General features: G+C 33.5%; 1 protein-coding gene across 1 annotated transcript; it reads right to left on the bottom strand.

The window, feature by feature from the left end:
• Positions 1 to 587: 587 nt before the first annotated feature.
• On the bottom strand, positions 588 to 9,677 carry LOC131930400 (ultra-long-chain fatty acid omega-hydroxylase). Its single transcript, XM_059286860.1, has 13 exons — positions 9,667 to 9,677; positions 8,862 to 8,951; positions 8,103 to 8,250; positions 6,236 to 6,423; positions 5,581 to 5,705; positions 4,910 to 4,972; positions 4,151 to 4,274; positions 3,683 to 3,818; positions 2,925 to 3,048; positions 2,322 to 2,452; positions 1,659 to 1,806; positions 1,227 to 1,292; positions 588 to 962 (listed from the first exon to the last, which is right to left on the bottom strand). Exons 4-13 carry the CDS (start codon positions 6,380 to 6,382, stop codon positions 860 to 862), a joined length of 1,167 nt encoding a protein of 388 aa, XP_059142843.1. The 5' UTR covers positions 6,383 to 6,423; positions 8,103 to 8,250; positions 8,862 to 8,951; positions 9,667 to 9,677; the 3' UTR covers positions 588 to 859.
• Between the last annotated feature and the right edge of the window lie 5,654 nt (positions 9,678 to 15,331).

Raw genomic sequence — 15,331 nt, 5'->3', positions numbered from 1 at the left:
CACAACGAAATAAAGTTCAGATACGTTCGTGACGAAGAACAAAAAAGGATATGAGAAGAACATATTTTGCCTGCGGTTTTGTGTTGAGAATGTGGGAATAAATGTTAAGTGTTATGTTTAACACTCCTGAAAACCAATCCTCTACTCCACCACCGCATGCCTACCTCGAGTAATCACTGGCAACTGAACTAACTTAATCTTATTATGCGAGAGCACAATAAAAAAAACACAGTCAATTGGACGACTATTAAATCGGCTATTGGTAAGCTCAGTAATATACTATTTGATATTTTTTTCTATTTATATCGAGTTGCATCAAAAATATAATGGCACATAAATAAATTGTTTTCAATGTTATTTTTTTACTAGAATAAAAAGAAGTGACCATGTTTAAAAAACTGGTTAATGAACACAAAAATTTAGTTAAAAATAATCTGCTTTTATAACGCTATAGTGTTTTTCATAATCTTTTATATAACATGAAAAACAATATGTACAAATATGTATTTATATGTGGGTGCATGTGTGTATGCATATACGTGGCTTTGTTAACGTAAAATCAATTCTTTTTCGTATGCATAGGTTTACTCAACAAAAACAAATGAAATGGTAAAAAGTTTTAATACGTACAGATTAATAACTAAGCATAAATCTCAATAACTCCATATCTTGAATTCATGGACAATATTATGCTACTGCAAGTAGTAATGGCTTTACACAAATATGTTTGCATTTCAGAATATCAGAAAGATCTCTCTCTCTCTCTCTCTCTCTCTCTCTCTCTCTGTACGCACTGTGCTGCGGCAATATATTTACGATGAATTTAATATATAAATTTTTGATCTTTAATTTGCACAATTTATTTCCGTAACGTAACGTTGAGAAACATTCCACCTTCTGCCTGCATTGTGACAACGGGGAGTCTACGAACTTTTTTGTTGGCATCCACCGAAAGCTTAAACCTAGATCAGTTAAACCATTTTTATTTCAGGCAAAGATTATACTGATTTAATAAGAAAAGAGTATTACCAGTTCGAAGCCCTAATTTAATTCAAAAAATAGGCTGTTTAATTAGACATTCATTTCTAAGCATTAACAAATAAAAATAAACAGTTCATTAGAGAAACAAAAATTAACCTAATTATCATGGATGAAAGTTTTAAAATTGTTCTTAAAATATTTAAAACTGGCGTTGTTAAGCATATACTATAGAAAACCGTACTTACTTTTTGATTATTTTACAAATAGTTGTTTTCATTTCATTCATTGCAAAATTTTGACCAATACAGTTTCTGTGAAAAAAATAATGTGAACTGATAAGTTGAATTTAGTTTCAAAATTTTTATTTGACCATAAATTTTCTCACAGTACAGAGTAACAATGTAGCTTGCTAAATACTAAATTAAGAGCTTGTTTCCGTAGATATGGATGGGAGTAAATTAAAATGTAAAGTACAGAAAAAAAGTAAAATATCGTTAGGCTCAATCGTTTTAAAATAATAGGTTTAAATTTGTGTTTTTTAATTTAATTGACATATTTATTTTCTTTCGTGGGTTAATTAATTTATTTTTAAATATTTACAAGAAGGTATGCTTATTCAGTCCAATTTACTAAAGATAAATTAGTTCATGTGCAAGAAACAAAAATATTTATTCTACCTTGGGCCTGCAGCAAATGGCACAAACTGAAACGGATCAAGTTTAACCTGGTTATCAGGGTTAAACCGCTCTGGGTTAAACTCTTCAGGGTTTTCCCAAATATGAGGGTTATGATGAAGGAGCCAGATGTGGATTGCAATACGAGTACCTAGAGGAGAGTTAAAGTTTTGTTTTTTGTAGGTTTTGTTTTTTTTTCTCGTTTGGTTGCCTAGCATTGAATCAACAATTGGTTTTTGTTTTTGTAAAATAGCACCAATCAGCAATAAAACACAACTAAAATAATTCTAAAGCAAAAATGGCTTTTAATATATATATATATATATATATATATATATATATATATATATATATATATATATATATATATAAGAAATAGCTACGTTAACAAATAAACTTTCTTAATAAACGGTATTAAAACTTAGAAATATGTCTTTGTTTAACATCATTTTTAATACTAAAGAAATTTTACTATATAATGAAATCCAATCTCATGTTTAAAAAGAATAAAATAACATTTTATAGTAAAGATCTCGTACTTATATTAAGCCATATTTGTCCATAAAATGAGCAGCAATTACAATTTAAAAAACTAGCTACTTTGTCAACTATTCCTAGGTTGCTACCTGTTTGTTTTACCTGCAGGATCAGTGCAGTCATATTTACCTTTAGGTAGTATCTGTCCATTAATGCTACAATCTTCCACCGTTTCTCTCTCTATGTACGGCACTGCGGGGTGAAGACGAAGACTTTCTTTTATACATTTTGTTGTGACCTCAAGTTTAGGCAAGTCGTTCCTGTGTTGGGATACAGTATTTTAAATATCAAAAGGTAGACTCATATCTTTTATAATCATGGCTGAAAAAATGCAGCAGAATATCTCCACCCCTAAAAAATGCCAACCGCTATGTACATTACACCCCTCTCGACCTAAATTGGTTCTAGAACAAGGTTTAAGTTAAGATTAAGGTTTAAGGTTTAGGTTAAGGTTTAGGTTTAGATTTAGGTTTAGGTTCATAGTTTAGCTTTGGGCTTAGCTTTAGAGTTTATGTTTAGCGTTATTCTTAAAGTTACAGTTAGGGAACCTGGTTTATGAACAAGGAGATCAATATGTGTAAGGATAACGATAGGTATAAGTATAAAATGTTATTTCAATGAAGGGTGGATAAATTGGGTATTTCATCTTAGAGGTAATGACGGAGGGCAGGGTGAATACCGAACCGGACTAACACCATAGTCCCAAGCATTAAACACATAAACTTTACTTACCATTCCAAGTGTTCTCTACCATCTAGAACTCTGACCACCTCCTCGTATACCTTCTCCTGGTACTCCGGGTGCTTGGCCAACTCGTAGAGTGCAAAGGTCATTCCACTTGCGGTGGTGTCGTGGCCTAAAGAAGAGAACATTTTTGATCCCAGTTATGTTTATAGAGAACAGCGTCATTCGGATCCCAGGATTGCTGTTGTAGGAAATCACTTAATCTACATGGGTCTTATATGTTCTTGATTACCTTTAGTAATGGTAAGGTGGCAGGGCATAGCACTGAACATAGTATTCCTCAAAAACTGCACTTTTTCAACCCCATTTATCGCCAGGTTCGAACGGGTACTGTACTTGATTTTATTCTCTTTAAAATAACCAATGTGTGAATTTGTCTGATTCGCATTCATTATGCAATTTTTTTTTGTTATCCATTGTCAAACTTGAACACGATGGAATTTTTTTTTTTCATTTAGCATCAGAATTTTGATATGTTTTTTCTTGTGGTTTTTATAATACACCCACCATTCATATTACCTAATCTTGGATATACATATATATATATATATATATATATATATATATATATATATATATATATATATATATATATATATATATATATGAAAAATGATGTTAAAGCTTAAATATGACTTCCTCTGGATTTGAATATTTTTTTTCCAGAATGGTCAGCTGATAATAATTTGAGCTAATGTGCGAACACCTATATGAAACATATTTTATATTGTAATTTTCATGTTTACCTTCGAACATAAATGTGTCCACTTCGTTTCTGATTTCCAAGGGACTTAACCCCTTTCCATCTTCGTCCTGTGCTATCAATAAAATATCTAAGAAATCCTTGATCTTTCTCTTTGAAACTTCTTCTAGCTTCATGTCCTTTAAAAAAATAATAACATTTTGATCACAAGGACGAATGTTTGATATTATTAAAATGGTGACGTGCAGTGGAGAAAGGCATGAAAAAAAATAGTTTCAAAATTTAACAGAGAAATAGATTTGTAACAAGTGTAGTTTTTATATACAGTGTGAGATTTGAGAGTATCTACGACAAAACTATAGATGAAATATAATGTCCGGTCTTTGAGATAAAAACAAGCTTTAACTTATTTGACTGCAACAATGGAAAATGATTATGTACTTATTTTAAGATTTAATAATTGTTTTAGCCAACTAATTGACATTTGATCTAAACATATTATATAACTAACCAATTGTCGTTTCCGTTTTTCAATAACTTCCTCTGCAAATTTATGAGCGGCTTCACAAAGCTTATGAAACTTTTTCCCATCAGCAGAAAACTTGTAGATGAGGTCAATAAAATGGTGGGGATTTCTACAAAGTGAGTTTGGTAATTTTTCATTAGTTTAGTAGAGGTCTATCAACAAGCTATATAGATGTTCTTAGAAAATAGATTTTAGGATAGTAATATTAGAGTATAGGGGCATAAGACTAAACGAAGAATTTTTACAAACTGTGTTGGGGAAAGTAATTTAATTTTAAATGATGAAATAGAAGTCTTTACATAATCTGGAATGTTTTACTAAAAAATGGGCTAAAATGAATAAAGATGGCGTTAAATATATTGTTAAGGCGGTGATTTTATAAAAAAAAGCCTGAACCTATACGTTTAGATTTATGGCCGCTAGTATTGAAGACACTTTTTATTGTGTAGATATTTATTCAAATAAATTTTTAACTCAAAGCATAACACTCCTGAAAGGGATTATTGAATTTTTACGCGATTTTGCATCGAACACGTATTAATGTTATTAATATTATTCAAATATACTAATGTATTCTGATTAATATTGTTATCCGTAAAAAAAAAAAAAAAACGGACAGAAAAGTTTTCAGATGAAATAACATTTGATCTATTTGACAAATTGATGTTAGAATAAACTGCTATCTAGTCTACACAATAATAGAAAAATTGTACAATGATATAAAGATGAGAAGACACAACTTACAACGATCTTGCTGTCCATAAGTTCTGTAGGTCTGTTATGAGCGTGGAGTAGTTGTTGTTGGATCTATTCAAAATATGTCAATTATATTTGTGATATCAGTTCATTTGTTAGTGTAGAATAGCAGTTGTCGTCTTACGAATAACACGAATATTGTTTCATGTAATTTGAAGAGGGAAATCTATTTTCGTTTTAAAAAAATGTAATTACCGCTTAAATCACAAGCGTAAAGATTAGAGTTTTAAATGTTGTAAGCATAACTAAAAGTTTTTCATGCATGAGTATTTGTCGTAAAATTATCAAAGTAAAATAAAACATCTTTTAATAACTCTGGTCTTTTCTCTAATAAATATTATGTTTAATAACTTCCATAACAAATATTTCTCTCGAAATCACATTTTGTTCTGTATATTTATTTGCGTTTACATTTTTTTTACTCTTGCCTCTACCTCATAAATTTTCAAAAAACAAAAGGTGGTAGTGTTATAAAGAAATTTCCAATTTCTATTTGAAATTATTAGGTCTTATTAACATACTTGATAGACTAACAAAAACACGATTTATTTAACAAATGTGTAGATTAATTGTGTATTAAGAAATACCCTTTTTACGATATTGAACATGTGTTTAAAAGTAAACAAGTATATCTGTCATTTGGTTGTATGGATACACACCTGTCTATTTGACAGTTCGACTCATATGAAAAAGCACATCTCAGGATCACATCCAATGCGTCCAAATTAATCAACGGGTAAATATTGATTGGCTCCCCTTTCTTGCACAGCTTTGTTAATTTTTCCTAGAATTAAAAAAATGGCATTGTAACAATGTCCAGATAACCAGCTAGTTTGGACTCCCGGTAACCACGGTAACCCATGAGTAGTGGTTCTTAAATTTTATGGAGGTACCGAACCCCACCAGTTTCATATATACATTTCCCGAACACCTCTTAAAAGTTCTTTCGTCCGCAAAAAGAAAATCCTACCGTGAATCTTGTGAGTTGGGTGAATATCTTGTTCTCCGCCAAACACATGAGACCTACTCACCGAACCCTTGGGGTTTGATCAAACCCAGGTTAAGAACCATAATTCTATTCATCAATTACATGTTACTCGAACTTGTTTGTGTTTAAGTATTTGTGTGTGTGCGTTTTTGTATGGTGTGTTTCTGTGAGTGCATGTTGGTGTGTGTGTTTACACCTAAGCATGTGTGTGTTTATGTATGTGCTTGTATGCGTGTGTGTGTATTTGTTTTGCATCGGAGCATGTATTTGAGTGTGTTTGTGTGTGTGCTTATACCCGACCATGCACATGCACACAAAATACTCACAATCAATATATCTGAACATGTTTGGTAGATGGACAAGTAAGGTTTGAGTATGTCGAAATGGAAGGCAGGAGTCAGCAGACGACGATTTCTTGCCCAACGGTCACCATTGGTTAAGAGAAGCCCCTCTCCGAGCCAGCGTATCCCCATATCGTAAGCCGACGCTAGAAAATAGCCACGGGGTTTTCCCGCTGGTAAAAATAGAACACATCTCATTATATTGACAACATATTCTTTGAATAACATTTGAATGTGCTCATTACACTTACTTAGACACACACAAATAAATAAAAATGCTTTGTAAATTTGTATTTGTTTCCGGAACATAATACCTTAACCTGATTTACAGTATTTCCGTTAACTCTAAACGATTCTATCATTTTTTGTTCTTTTAACCCCTTAACGGCGAATGTCGCTAAAACGCGATGTCTTATTAAATTAATTTGATATTTTCCCTCGTTTGTTGAGCTGTCGGTGGTTTTCTTGCAGATTTGCCTATCTTCTATCCAAGAACAACCTTCAAGACAGCAGTTGCTTGGTTTTGGAGTTATCTCTCTTAGATTGGTTCTGTATCCATCTATCAAACCACAAATAAATACCCTGTAGCTCAAACTCAGGACTTTTCAGCTTTGCAACCATGAGCGTTACCGACACGACCACAAGGATTCCTCTTTATTTCTTGCCATCCATTTCTCCACCAGACTCTCATTCTCACAAACAAAACTCTATATGTGTTTGCCCCATCGCATTTTTTCAAGTCACGAAATTTCTTCCGATTCATTTCTATTTTTTTCCACTTGGCTGAACGAGTCATTACATAGGTCACGGTTAACATGTTTAAAACCAGTACGTTGGCCCTCAATTTGTTCCACCTGACCTATTTTATGTTATGGTTCGTTGAATCTGGTGAACTAAGGCCAGAAAAAAATCTCTTGGGACACACATTCTTATACGAGACAGATTTTATAACAAGCGTTTCATTCGAAAGGAGGCCAGTCTGCTACACACCTACACACCTACATACATATACAGCTACACACCTACATACATATACAGCTACACACCTACACATCTACATAATATACAGCTACACACCTACATACATATACACCTGCACACCTACACACCTACATACATATACAGCTTCACACCTACATACATATACAGCTACACACGTACCTGCATATACACCTGCACACCTGCACACCTACACACCTATACAGCTACACACCTACAAACCAGGTAAGCCCACACTCTTCGCTTAAACAGTGGTTACATTTTAATTGACACCATCACAACTTTCAAACCTTACATTTTGACAAAGTAACATCGTTAAGTGGGTAGTCTCCGGAGATAAAAAACGAGGGGAAAAAATGAGCCTTTTTCATTTATTTGTTTATGTATTAGTTAAGGTACCTTAGGGAAAATATTTGCATGAGTCTCTTTCCGAAAATATGGTTGCCATGGCAACAGCGGCCATCTTGGAAAAATAACCTTTTGTGGAGTTCTAAAATTTCATCTACTAACATATATATTGGCCATATATTCATTGACCCTTCTTTTTCTAACACTAATAGAGTCAGCTGGCTAGTTTTTTAAATAGAAAACCCGTTAGAAATATAATATTATTTCAAATTTTATAAAACAAAGGTATGGTGAAATACCGTTAAATTTTGCATTGTTTTTAAAAATTTTTCGCCATACCAAGTTTTGAAAATTAAAAAGAAATATTTCTAATAAAACCTATTGGTTAAGAACTTTGAATTTTCTGGAGCCTACCCCCTTAAGTATATTCACCAAAGATCTGACTGTTTTACGAAGTTACAACGTTAGGTATTCACTAAAATTGATTTATTCACCATAAACCTACCTGAAGATTTGAACACAGGACGTACAGACTCAGGGTGGTAGACAAACAAGACGGGTGTTACTGGACCAAACCATTCAAAATGGCAGTAGCAGTTTTTCTTCACTCTCTCCAATAAATATTCCAAGCCCTCTTCGTTTAATCCCGGGAACTGCGAGGCAAAGAATACCAAGAAGAGAAGGTTCAATAACTATAAGAGAACTAATATCATTATCAGATTTAATGACAACTGTTCAAAATTTTGTTGAAACATTAGCATTGTTTTGTAATTTTACTGTTTTAGTGACCTATATTTTATTTAGTTTAACTATAATAGTAATAATAAAAAAAATAAAAATAAAAAAAAAATATAAAAAACCACCAAAAAAAAAACCACCAAAAAAACAAAAAAACAAAAACAAACAAAACAATGACTGATTGAATTTCTCGACCCTAGTCCTGAATAGATTTTTAGATTTTTAGATTTGTCTTTTGTCACATACAGCAGGTTTAGATTAGAAAAACAATGGTTCTTATTGCGTTCTTTACCTTAAAGATCATTAAATATTACATTTACGATTGAAGAAAAAGCAAAATAGAAAAGTATTTTTATAGTATTATTTAAAATACATAACAAATCCATTTATACTTGCTACATAACAAGAACACAATAAAGTTTTTACATCGTTATTACCCGTCTAAGGGTTCAGCGCCTGAGGCAGACGCCCCACAGCCCCCCCCCCAAGCTACGCTCTTGAATAAAACAAAATTAAGTAAACTTACGTCGTGCAGTGTCCCCGTGATCCACCGAAACTTGGTAGAAATTGGAAATTTCGCGAAGGTTTTGTTGTATTCTGTTAGTGCTTTTCTTTTCTTGATGAACACATAAAACAACACGGCAGCCAACAAAAAGTAGAAAATAAACATGTTTGTTTGCTTTGAATAGAGTATTAACAACGATTAGTGTTGGTTCTTAATGCTAAAACTATTTTGCTTGAATATTGTTCGTCAATAGTAATTATAGTAGTCCCACAGCTAGCTCATGTATAAAGAAATCTATTGTAACAACACTTGTATTCCCACGGCTAGCTCATCTATCAAAACATCAATTGTAGCAACACTTATAGACACGTATCAAGAAACACTACAAACTGATTTATCCAACCAACTAGCACTGACGTTTGACCATACTAGCCATGAAAAACTTCCACTTTAATCAACTCCCACGTTGTAACTGCACTGCCAACAACAACCTAGAATCTACAATCTAGATCACGGGTCCCCCAACTTTTTGTGTGCCGACCCCCCTTTACAAAAACTCCGCGACCCCGATACAATATTTAAAAAATACATATAGCATTTAACACCACTTTTAGTAGTGAATATATTTTTTACTTTACTAACGTAGTTTGCGCCCCCCCCCCCCCACATAAAACCCTTATCAACCTCCATAGGTGCCTCGTCCCATAGTTTGGGAACCCATAACCGCACACTTTAGGCACTACAACTCAAGCGTTACCAAAAATCTCGTTCGTTTAAGCAGTCTTAATACATTTAAAAGAAAAAAATAAATCAGTCGTGGTTTTACCGTAAACGTTTTGAAGGTTACCAGGTGAACTTAGTAGGCCTACGCTATAACTGTGGTTTTGTGTATAAGGTTATTTCACAGGCCGGTTCAGACGGTTAAATCTTGCGTTATAACCATCACAACACAGTTCATACAGGCGTCATAGCGCGGGTTATGTACGCTGGTCTTAGTACAGGTTTTAAATAATTGGGTCATAGTACGCGGAATTTAAGAGGTTCAAGTCAAAGCATAATTTATGTAAGTGGGTAACGGTATGGGTAACTAAAACTGGCCATATCAAATCGTTTATAAGGTTCATAGTATAGGTAACTTAAACAGGCAATATCACATTGTATATAAGTGGGTCACAGTATGGGCAGGGGCGGAACTACAGTGCCGCCAGACCCCGCGGGGGGCCCAGACCGATTGGCGCCCCAAAAATCCTGGCTAAATTATTTTTAAAAAAATTAAAAAAAAAGAAAATTAGGTGAAGGTCGAGTTATCTTTCTTCTACAGTTACAAACAAACATGATAGTCGGCAAACGTCTTTGAGAAAAATGCACAGACTATAGCTCGAGAGACATATAGACAACTTTAAAAACATAGCCTACCGTTCAGAGGCGTATCCAGGTTTTCGTTGTAGGGGGAGCGAAATGAGCAAAAAAAGGCGCCGAATTTTTAGCACGTTCTATATACATGGAAACTATATATATATATATATATATATATATATATATATATATATATATATATATATATATATATATATATATATATATATATATATATATATATATATAAAGTTTCCAAAAAGGCGCCACTTGGCTGAAAATGGCCAGAGGGGGAGCCGCTGCTCCCCCTGCTCCCCCCTGCGTACGCTACTGCTACCGTTCTTTTTAGTGGCGTCGATTAGGAGAACAAAAAAGCATTGTTATGTTGTTTGCATTTTTAAAATACATATCTACTGGCCTGAATTCTACAAAAATATAATTATTTATTTCGATCTCATACATTGATAATTGCGTTCATTTTTACTGTAACAATTGTATCAATTAACTTGTAAAAGTTTAAGTTATCTCCCGTCGGCGAAGCATCTGAAATTTGACTGTGCCGGCACGCTTTGAAATCGGGCTGGGGAAATGTTGCGGCGACTATCCTGGTCTTCTAGACGACCGGAAAAAGTCGGCACTATTGATGTAGATGTTTATCGGCGCTTTCTTGCCCCCTTCCCTTGAACCTTCCCAACTCTCCCCCCTCACCCCTACCCCTCACCTCTACCCCTCACCACACCCTTACTCTTAGAATAAGATTAACGAACCGTCTATGAACTACTGAACTGTAAACCGACCACTTCTGCACATTTTGTTAAAGACACTAGTCAGTAGTTGTTCATTTACCCGATGAACAGGGGCGGAACTACAGTGCCGCAAGACCCCGCAATGCGGGAGGGGGGGGGGTGCAAGCCGTTTAGGGGCCCACGGCTGACCAAAATAACTATTTTTAAAAATTTTGAATTTAATTTTCGTGCATTTTTGCCTTAATAAAAGAAAAACACTGTAGCTGCGGTACGATTATCTTTATTTTACAGTCACTATACCACGCTCTTCCGCAAAAGATACAATCCATTACACAAACTGCAGTGTAAAATATAGGCAACTCTTCAAATTTGAATGACTTCTTTGACTCATTGCCCCCCCCCTTTGATAGCTAAATAGAGGACAAGTAACTGTTTGACCGATCCTCCAAAGTGTGCTGTGGCGGATGGGGCAGTGTATGGGGACAAAAAAGGGGGTTCAAAAATTGTCGTCAAATTTGTTACATATTTAAAACAGTTATTTATAGTTGTATTTTTTAACCATCGTCAAGGCCGAGTTCTATTTCTCTACAATCAAACACACGCTGTCGCCGGCAAAATTCTTTAAAAAAAAAACAAAGTCCATAGAACGAAAAGCCGCTACATATAAAGTGGGCTTTCATGATGCGCGGTTCTTCTTTGCGGCATTGGTAAGGGACCCGAAATCCATTGTACATTTTTCAATCTTAATATGTGTTTGTGATAGTGGTTGAATTTGTATCCTGTACTATCTTGTATCCTAAAAATAATAAAAAATAATATAATACTTGAAACTTCAGTTTACTTGTTTTTGCTTTTACAATAAATATCATAGTAAACTTTTAAGGCCTATACTTGGAATTATCTCACCTGAGTAAGTTTTACTATGTGCGATGCTGACGTACATAGATCAAGGCGTTTTGTTGTCTCTTTTAAGTTTTTTCCCGAGCCGACCCCCATCCCATCACTCTTTCTCAACCTCGCAAATATCGAGGAGATAAATGTATCGTTTATGAAGTACTTCCTAACCGTACGATTCACCACTTCAGCACATTTGGTCAGACACTAGACACTGATATTAATTTACTTTCACAGTATTAGGCACATCTAATTCACAAAACAGGGCGGGTAAGATTATTCTTTATATAATTATTTAGAAATTAATTAGAACGTTTAGAATTAATTGAACATTACATCATTAATAGTAAATTACTATTTATAAATGACGTCATTGAGGTGGGGATGTGTAAGGGGTCTGGCTTTTTGTTAGTCGCCCCCTCCCCTAAATCAGAAGGTTATCCAACGCGTGACCTGGCCACATACAGTTGTACATGTGAAAAACATTTTTTCTGTCTATTATGCATTACTGCATCATTCACCCAATCGCCATGAAAACGTGGGAAGCTGTTGAGTAGAGCCCCGCAAAGGTTTCTGTCATAGGCCTAACATTTGTACATATTGGAGTGGGGACTCCTAACGAAAATATGTGATTTAGCGCCCCGTGATCCTGCATAAGCGGATGAGGCTACTACTTGAATCAACCGGCGGCAGTGTCATCCTGAGCGCATCACATATGAGCAGGTTGACCCCCACAGACAGTCGTTTAAAAGTTCCCACAACACTAGGAAGCAGGGGCGGAACTACAGTGCCGCCAGACCCCGCAATGCGGGGGGGGGGGGGGGGGCTGCGCCATTTAGGGGCCCATAGCCGACCACAAAAACTTTTTTATTAAATAATTTTCTTGCATTTTTGACTTGACGTTAAATGCTTTTTGTAAATAACAAACAGATCTACTACTGTAGTGGTGGTATACAGTAGCTAACACATGCTGTTGCGTTAAAAAATATATGCCTGAGCTGTAGTGTGAAAGATAGGCAAACGTACAAAACACTTCCATGTCTTATTTCCCTTTTTTAAATAGTTAAATAGGGATGCTCATAAGCTCCTTTTAATGTATTTGTAATAAAAAAAAAATGAAAAAGCAATTACTTCTCTTAATTATTTTATTTAAAAAATACATACTAAAGAATGACATAGCATGAAAAGGAAATATATTTAAACAATAAAAATAAACATAACACGACAAACCATTACCAATACAAAGCTTAAACGTTTTATATTCTTTGAACCGCTATTAAGTAGAGGGTTGGCAGTAATACAGCAAACATTTAATAAACTACTTCCAAATTTAATTAAAAATTTAAACAGACTAATGCACTCATACACATGACATGTTGTAATTTGTTTAAATTGAAAAAAAACATTTTCTTTTCAAAACCCGATCAGGCCTGAAATGAGTATCCAATGTTTGTATTCTGTGTTTGTATATATGGGGCCCTAGAAATTATACACACACACACACACACACACACACACACACACACACACACACACACACACACACACACACACACATATATATATATATATATATATATATATATATATATATATATATATATATGTATATATATATATATATATATATGTATATATATATATATATATATATATATATATATATACATATATATATATATGTATATATATACGTATATATATATACATATATATATACATATATATATATATATATATATATATATATATATATATATATATATATATATATATATATATATATATATATATATATATATATATATATATATAGGGGCCTAGAATTTTTTTTTGCGGGGTGGCACTTTTTTTCTAGTTCCGCCACTGAACTGGCCATATCACATTCTATGTAAGTGGGTCATGGTATGGGTTATTTTAACTGGCCATATCACATCATAATTACGAAAGTGGGTCATAGTATGGGTAACTTAACCTAGCCATATCACATTCTATGTAAGTGGGTCAAGGTACATTACATGCACCCTGCCAATAATGAACTTAGTTTATAAACACACACAGTGACACATACACCAACACACACACAAACAAAATCACGATGAAAAAAAAAATACTCAATGTTATTGCGCGTACGCTTAAAAAACTGTACTCATAAGTGTTGACTAAAATTGTGTTACAAATTCCTGACTAAAACAGCCCTCCGTGTAAAACTAAGGACAGATCAACAGCGAGGCTTAGCCACAGCTTGATTAAAAAATATTATTTGTTTAATAAAAAATATTTCATAATAATTTTAAATTTTAAATTATAAAAAAAAAAAACCCAAATAAAAACAATTGTTCGAGAGTAGAATGTGCGGTCTAAGGGAAGTAACCCTGTAATTATGACTGCAATATGTTCGAGAGTTATTGTAAATGTTAGGTTTTACATCCGGAAAACAAAACAAAACAACACTCTGTTTGAGGGGTTACTAGCATTTTACTCTATTGTGACGCGTTGTACATTTTTGTACACATATAATAATTTCCATAATATTTGACCGAAGGAGATGAAACTTGGTATACGATATCATTTTCCATAAATGGGATAATTTATTGAACTAAAGTCCTAAGGCCATGACGAAAGGGGATAATGCATTTCAAAAAAAAAAAAAAAAAAAAAAAAAAAAAAAAAAAAATTCAAAGTAAATTTTTTTTTCACATTTTATGACAATACAAAAATAAATGCTGCTTTAAATATATCACTCAAAACCCTCTTAGCACGTGTTCATAAAAAAACTGATTTTTATACTTCCTTTATGAAATAGGACGAGAGAGCGAGACGCCAGTCTGGTTTGAACTGATAATTGTCAAGAGCTTTTGTGAAAGCATACGATTTTAATCATCTTTGAGTGTTGTCTTACAAGGTTTTAGTGGTGTTTCTATCTCACAGTGTCAATGTTCAGTAAGGGTTTGACGAGAAGCCGTTCTTACAATTGATAGTGTGTGTACGGAGCTAATACTAACATCGTGTATGCAGTCACACACAAATCCTTACTCAACTTTCTCATTTAGCTTAAGTTTTATCATATCCTAACTCTTTTTAAAGCATAAAAAGCTAAAATACTTTTTTTCATCTATTTTTTTTAAATGTAAAAAAACAACAACAACAAAAAAAAAAGCTCATTTAAAAAAAAAAAAATTTGATTTTATGCCCATAGAAAATTGTGAAACTTCAGATACGTCAAGTCCGTCAAAAGTAAATAAAATACAGAAGCTTTACGAGTGTAATGGTTTCCGTGTTTGTTATATTCTTACGGTTTAAAAAAAAAAATTAAATGTCATTTTTTTGGTATATCTTATTTAAATTATAATTATGAGAAACCATTTCTTTTTATTTACTTAGTACAAAACAATTTTGAAATGAACTTTATGGTCAGCCCTTTTAGACTATTTAAAGAAGACCAATACGTCATGGGCGTGGTTTGACCCTTTGACTATCTTTAATAAACAGCCT

This window comes from Physella acuta, unplaced genomic scaffold (genome assembly GCF_028476545.2).
Source record: "Physella acuta isolate Inbredline_101_S28 unplaced genomic scaffold, ASM2847654v3 ptg001768l, whole genome shotgun sequence".
In the NCBI taxonomy this organism is placed as follows: domain Eukaryota; kingdom Metazoa; phylum Mollusca; class Gastropoda; family Physidae; genus Physella; species Physella acuta.
This window is presented reverse-complemented; position numbering and strand designations above follow the sequence as displayed.

Bases quoted from the DNA above. Each gene is read 5' to 3' on its own strand.
- LOC131930400 (XM_059286860.1), bottom strand. From the start codon at position 6,382: ATGGGGATACGCTGGCTCGGAGAGGGGCTTCTCTTAACCAATGGTGAC. The intron at 5,706-6,235 runs GTGAGTATTTTG...TTTTAATTCTAG, and splicing joins CATGTTCAGATATATTGATT to GAAAAATTAACAAAGCTGTG. The intron at 4,275-4,909 runs GTAAGTTGTGTC...CTCACTTTGTAG, and splicing joins TTATGGACAGCAAGATCGTT to AAATCCCCACCATTTTATTG.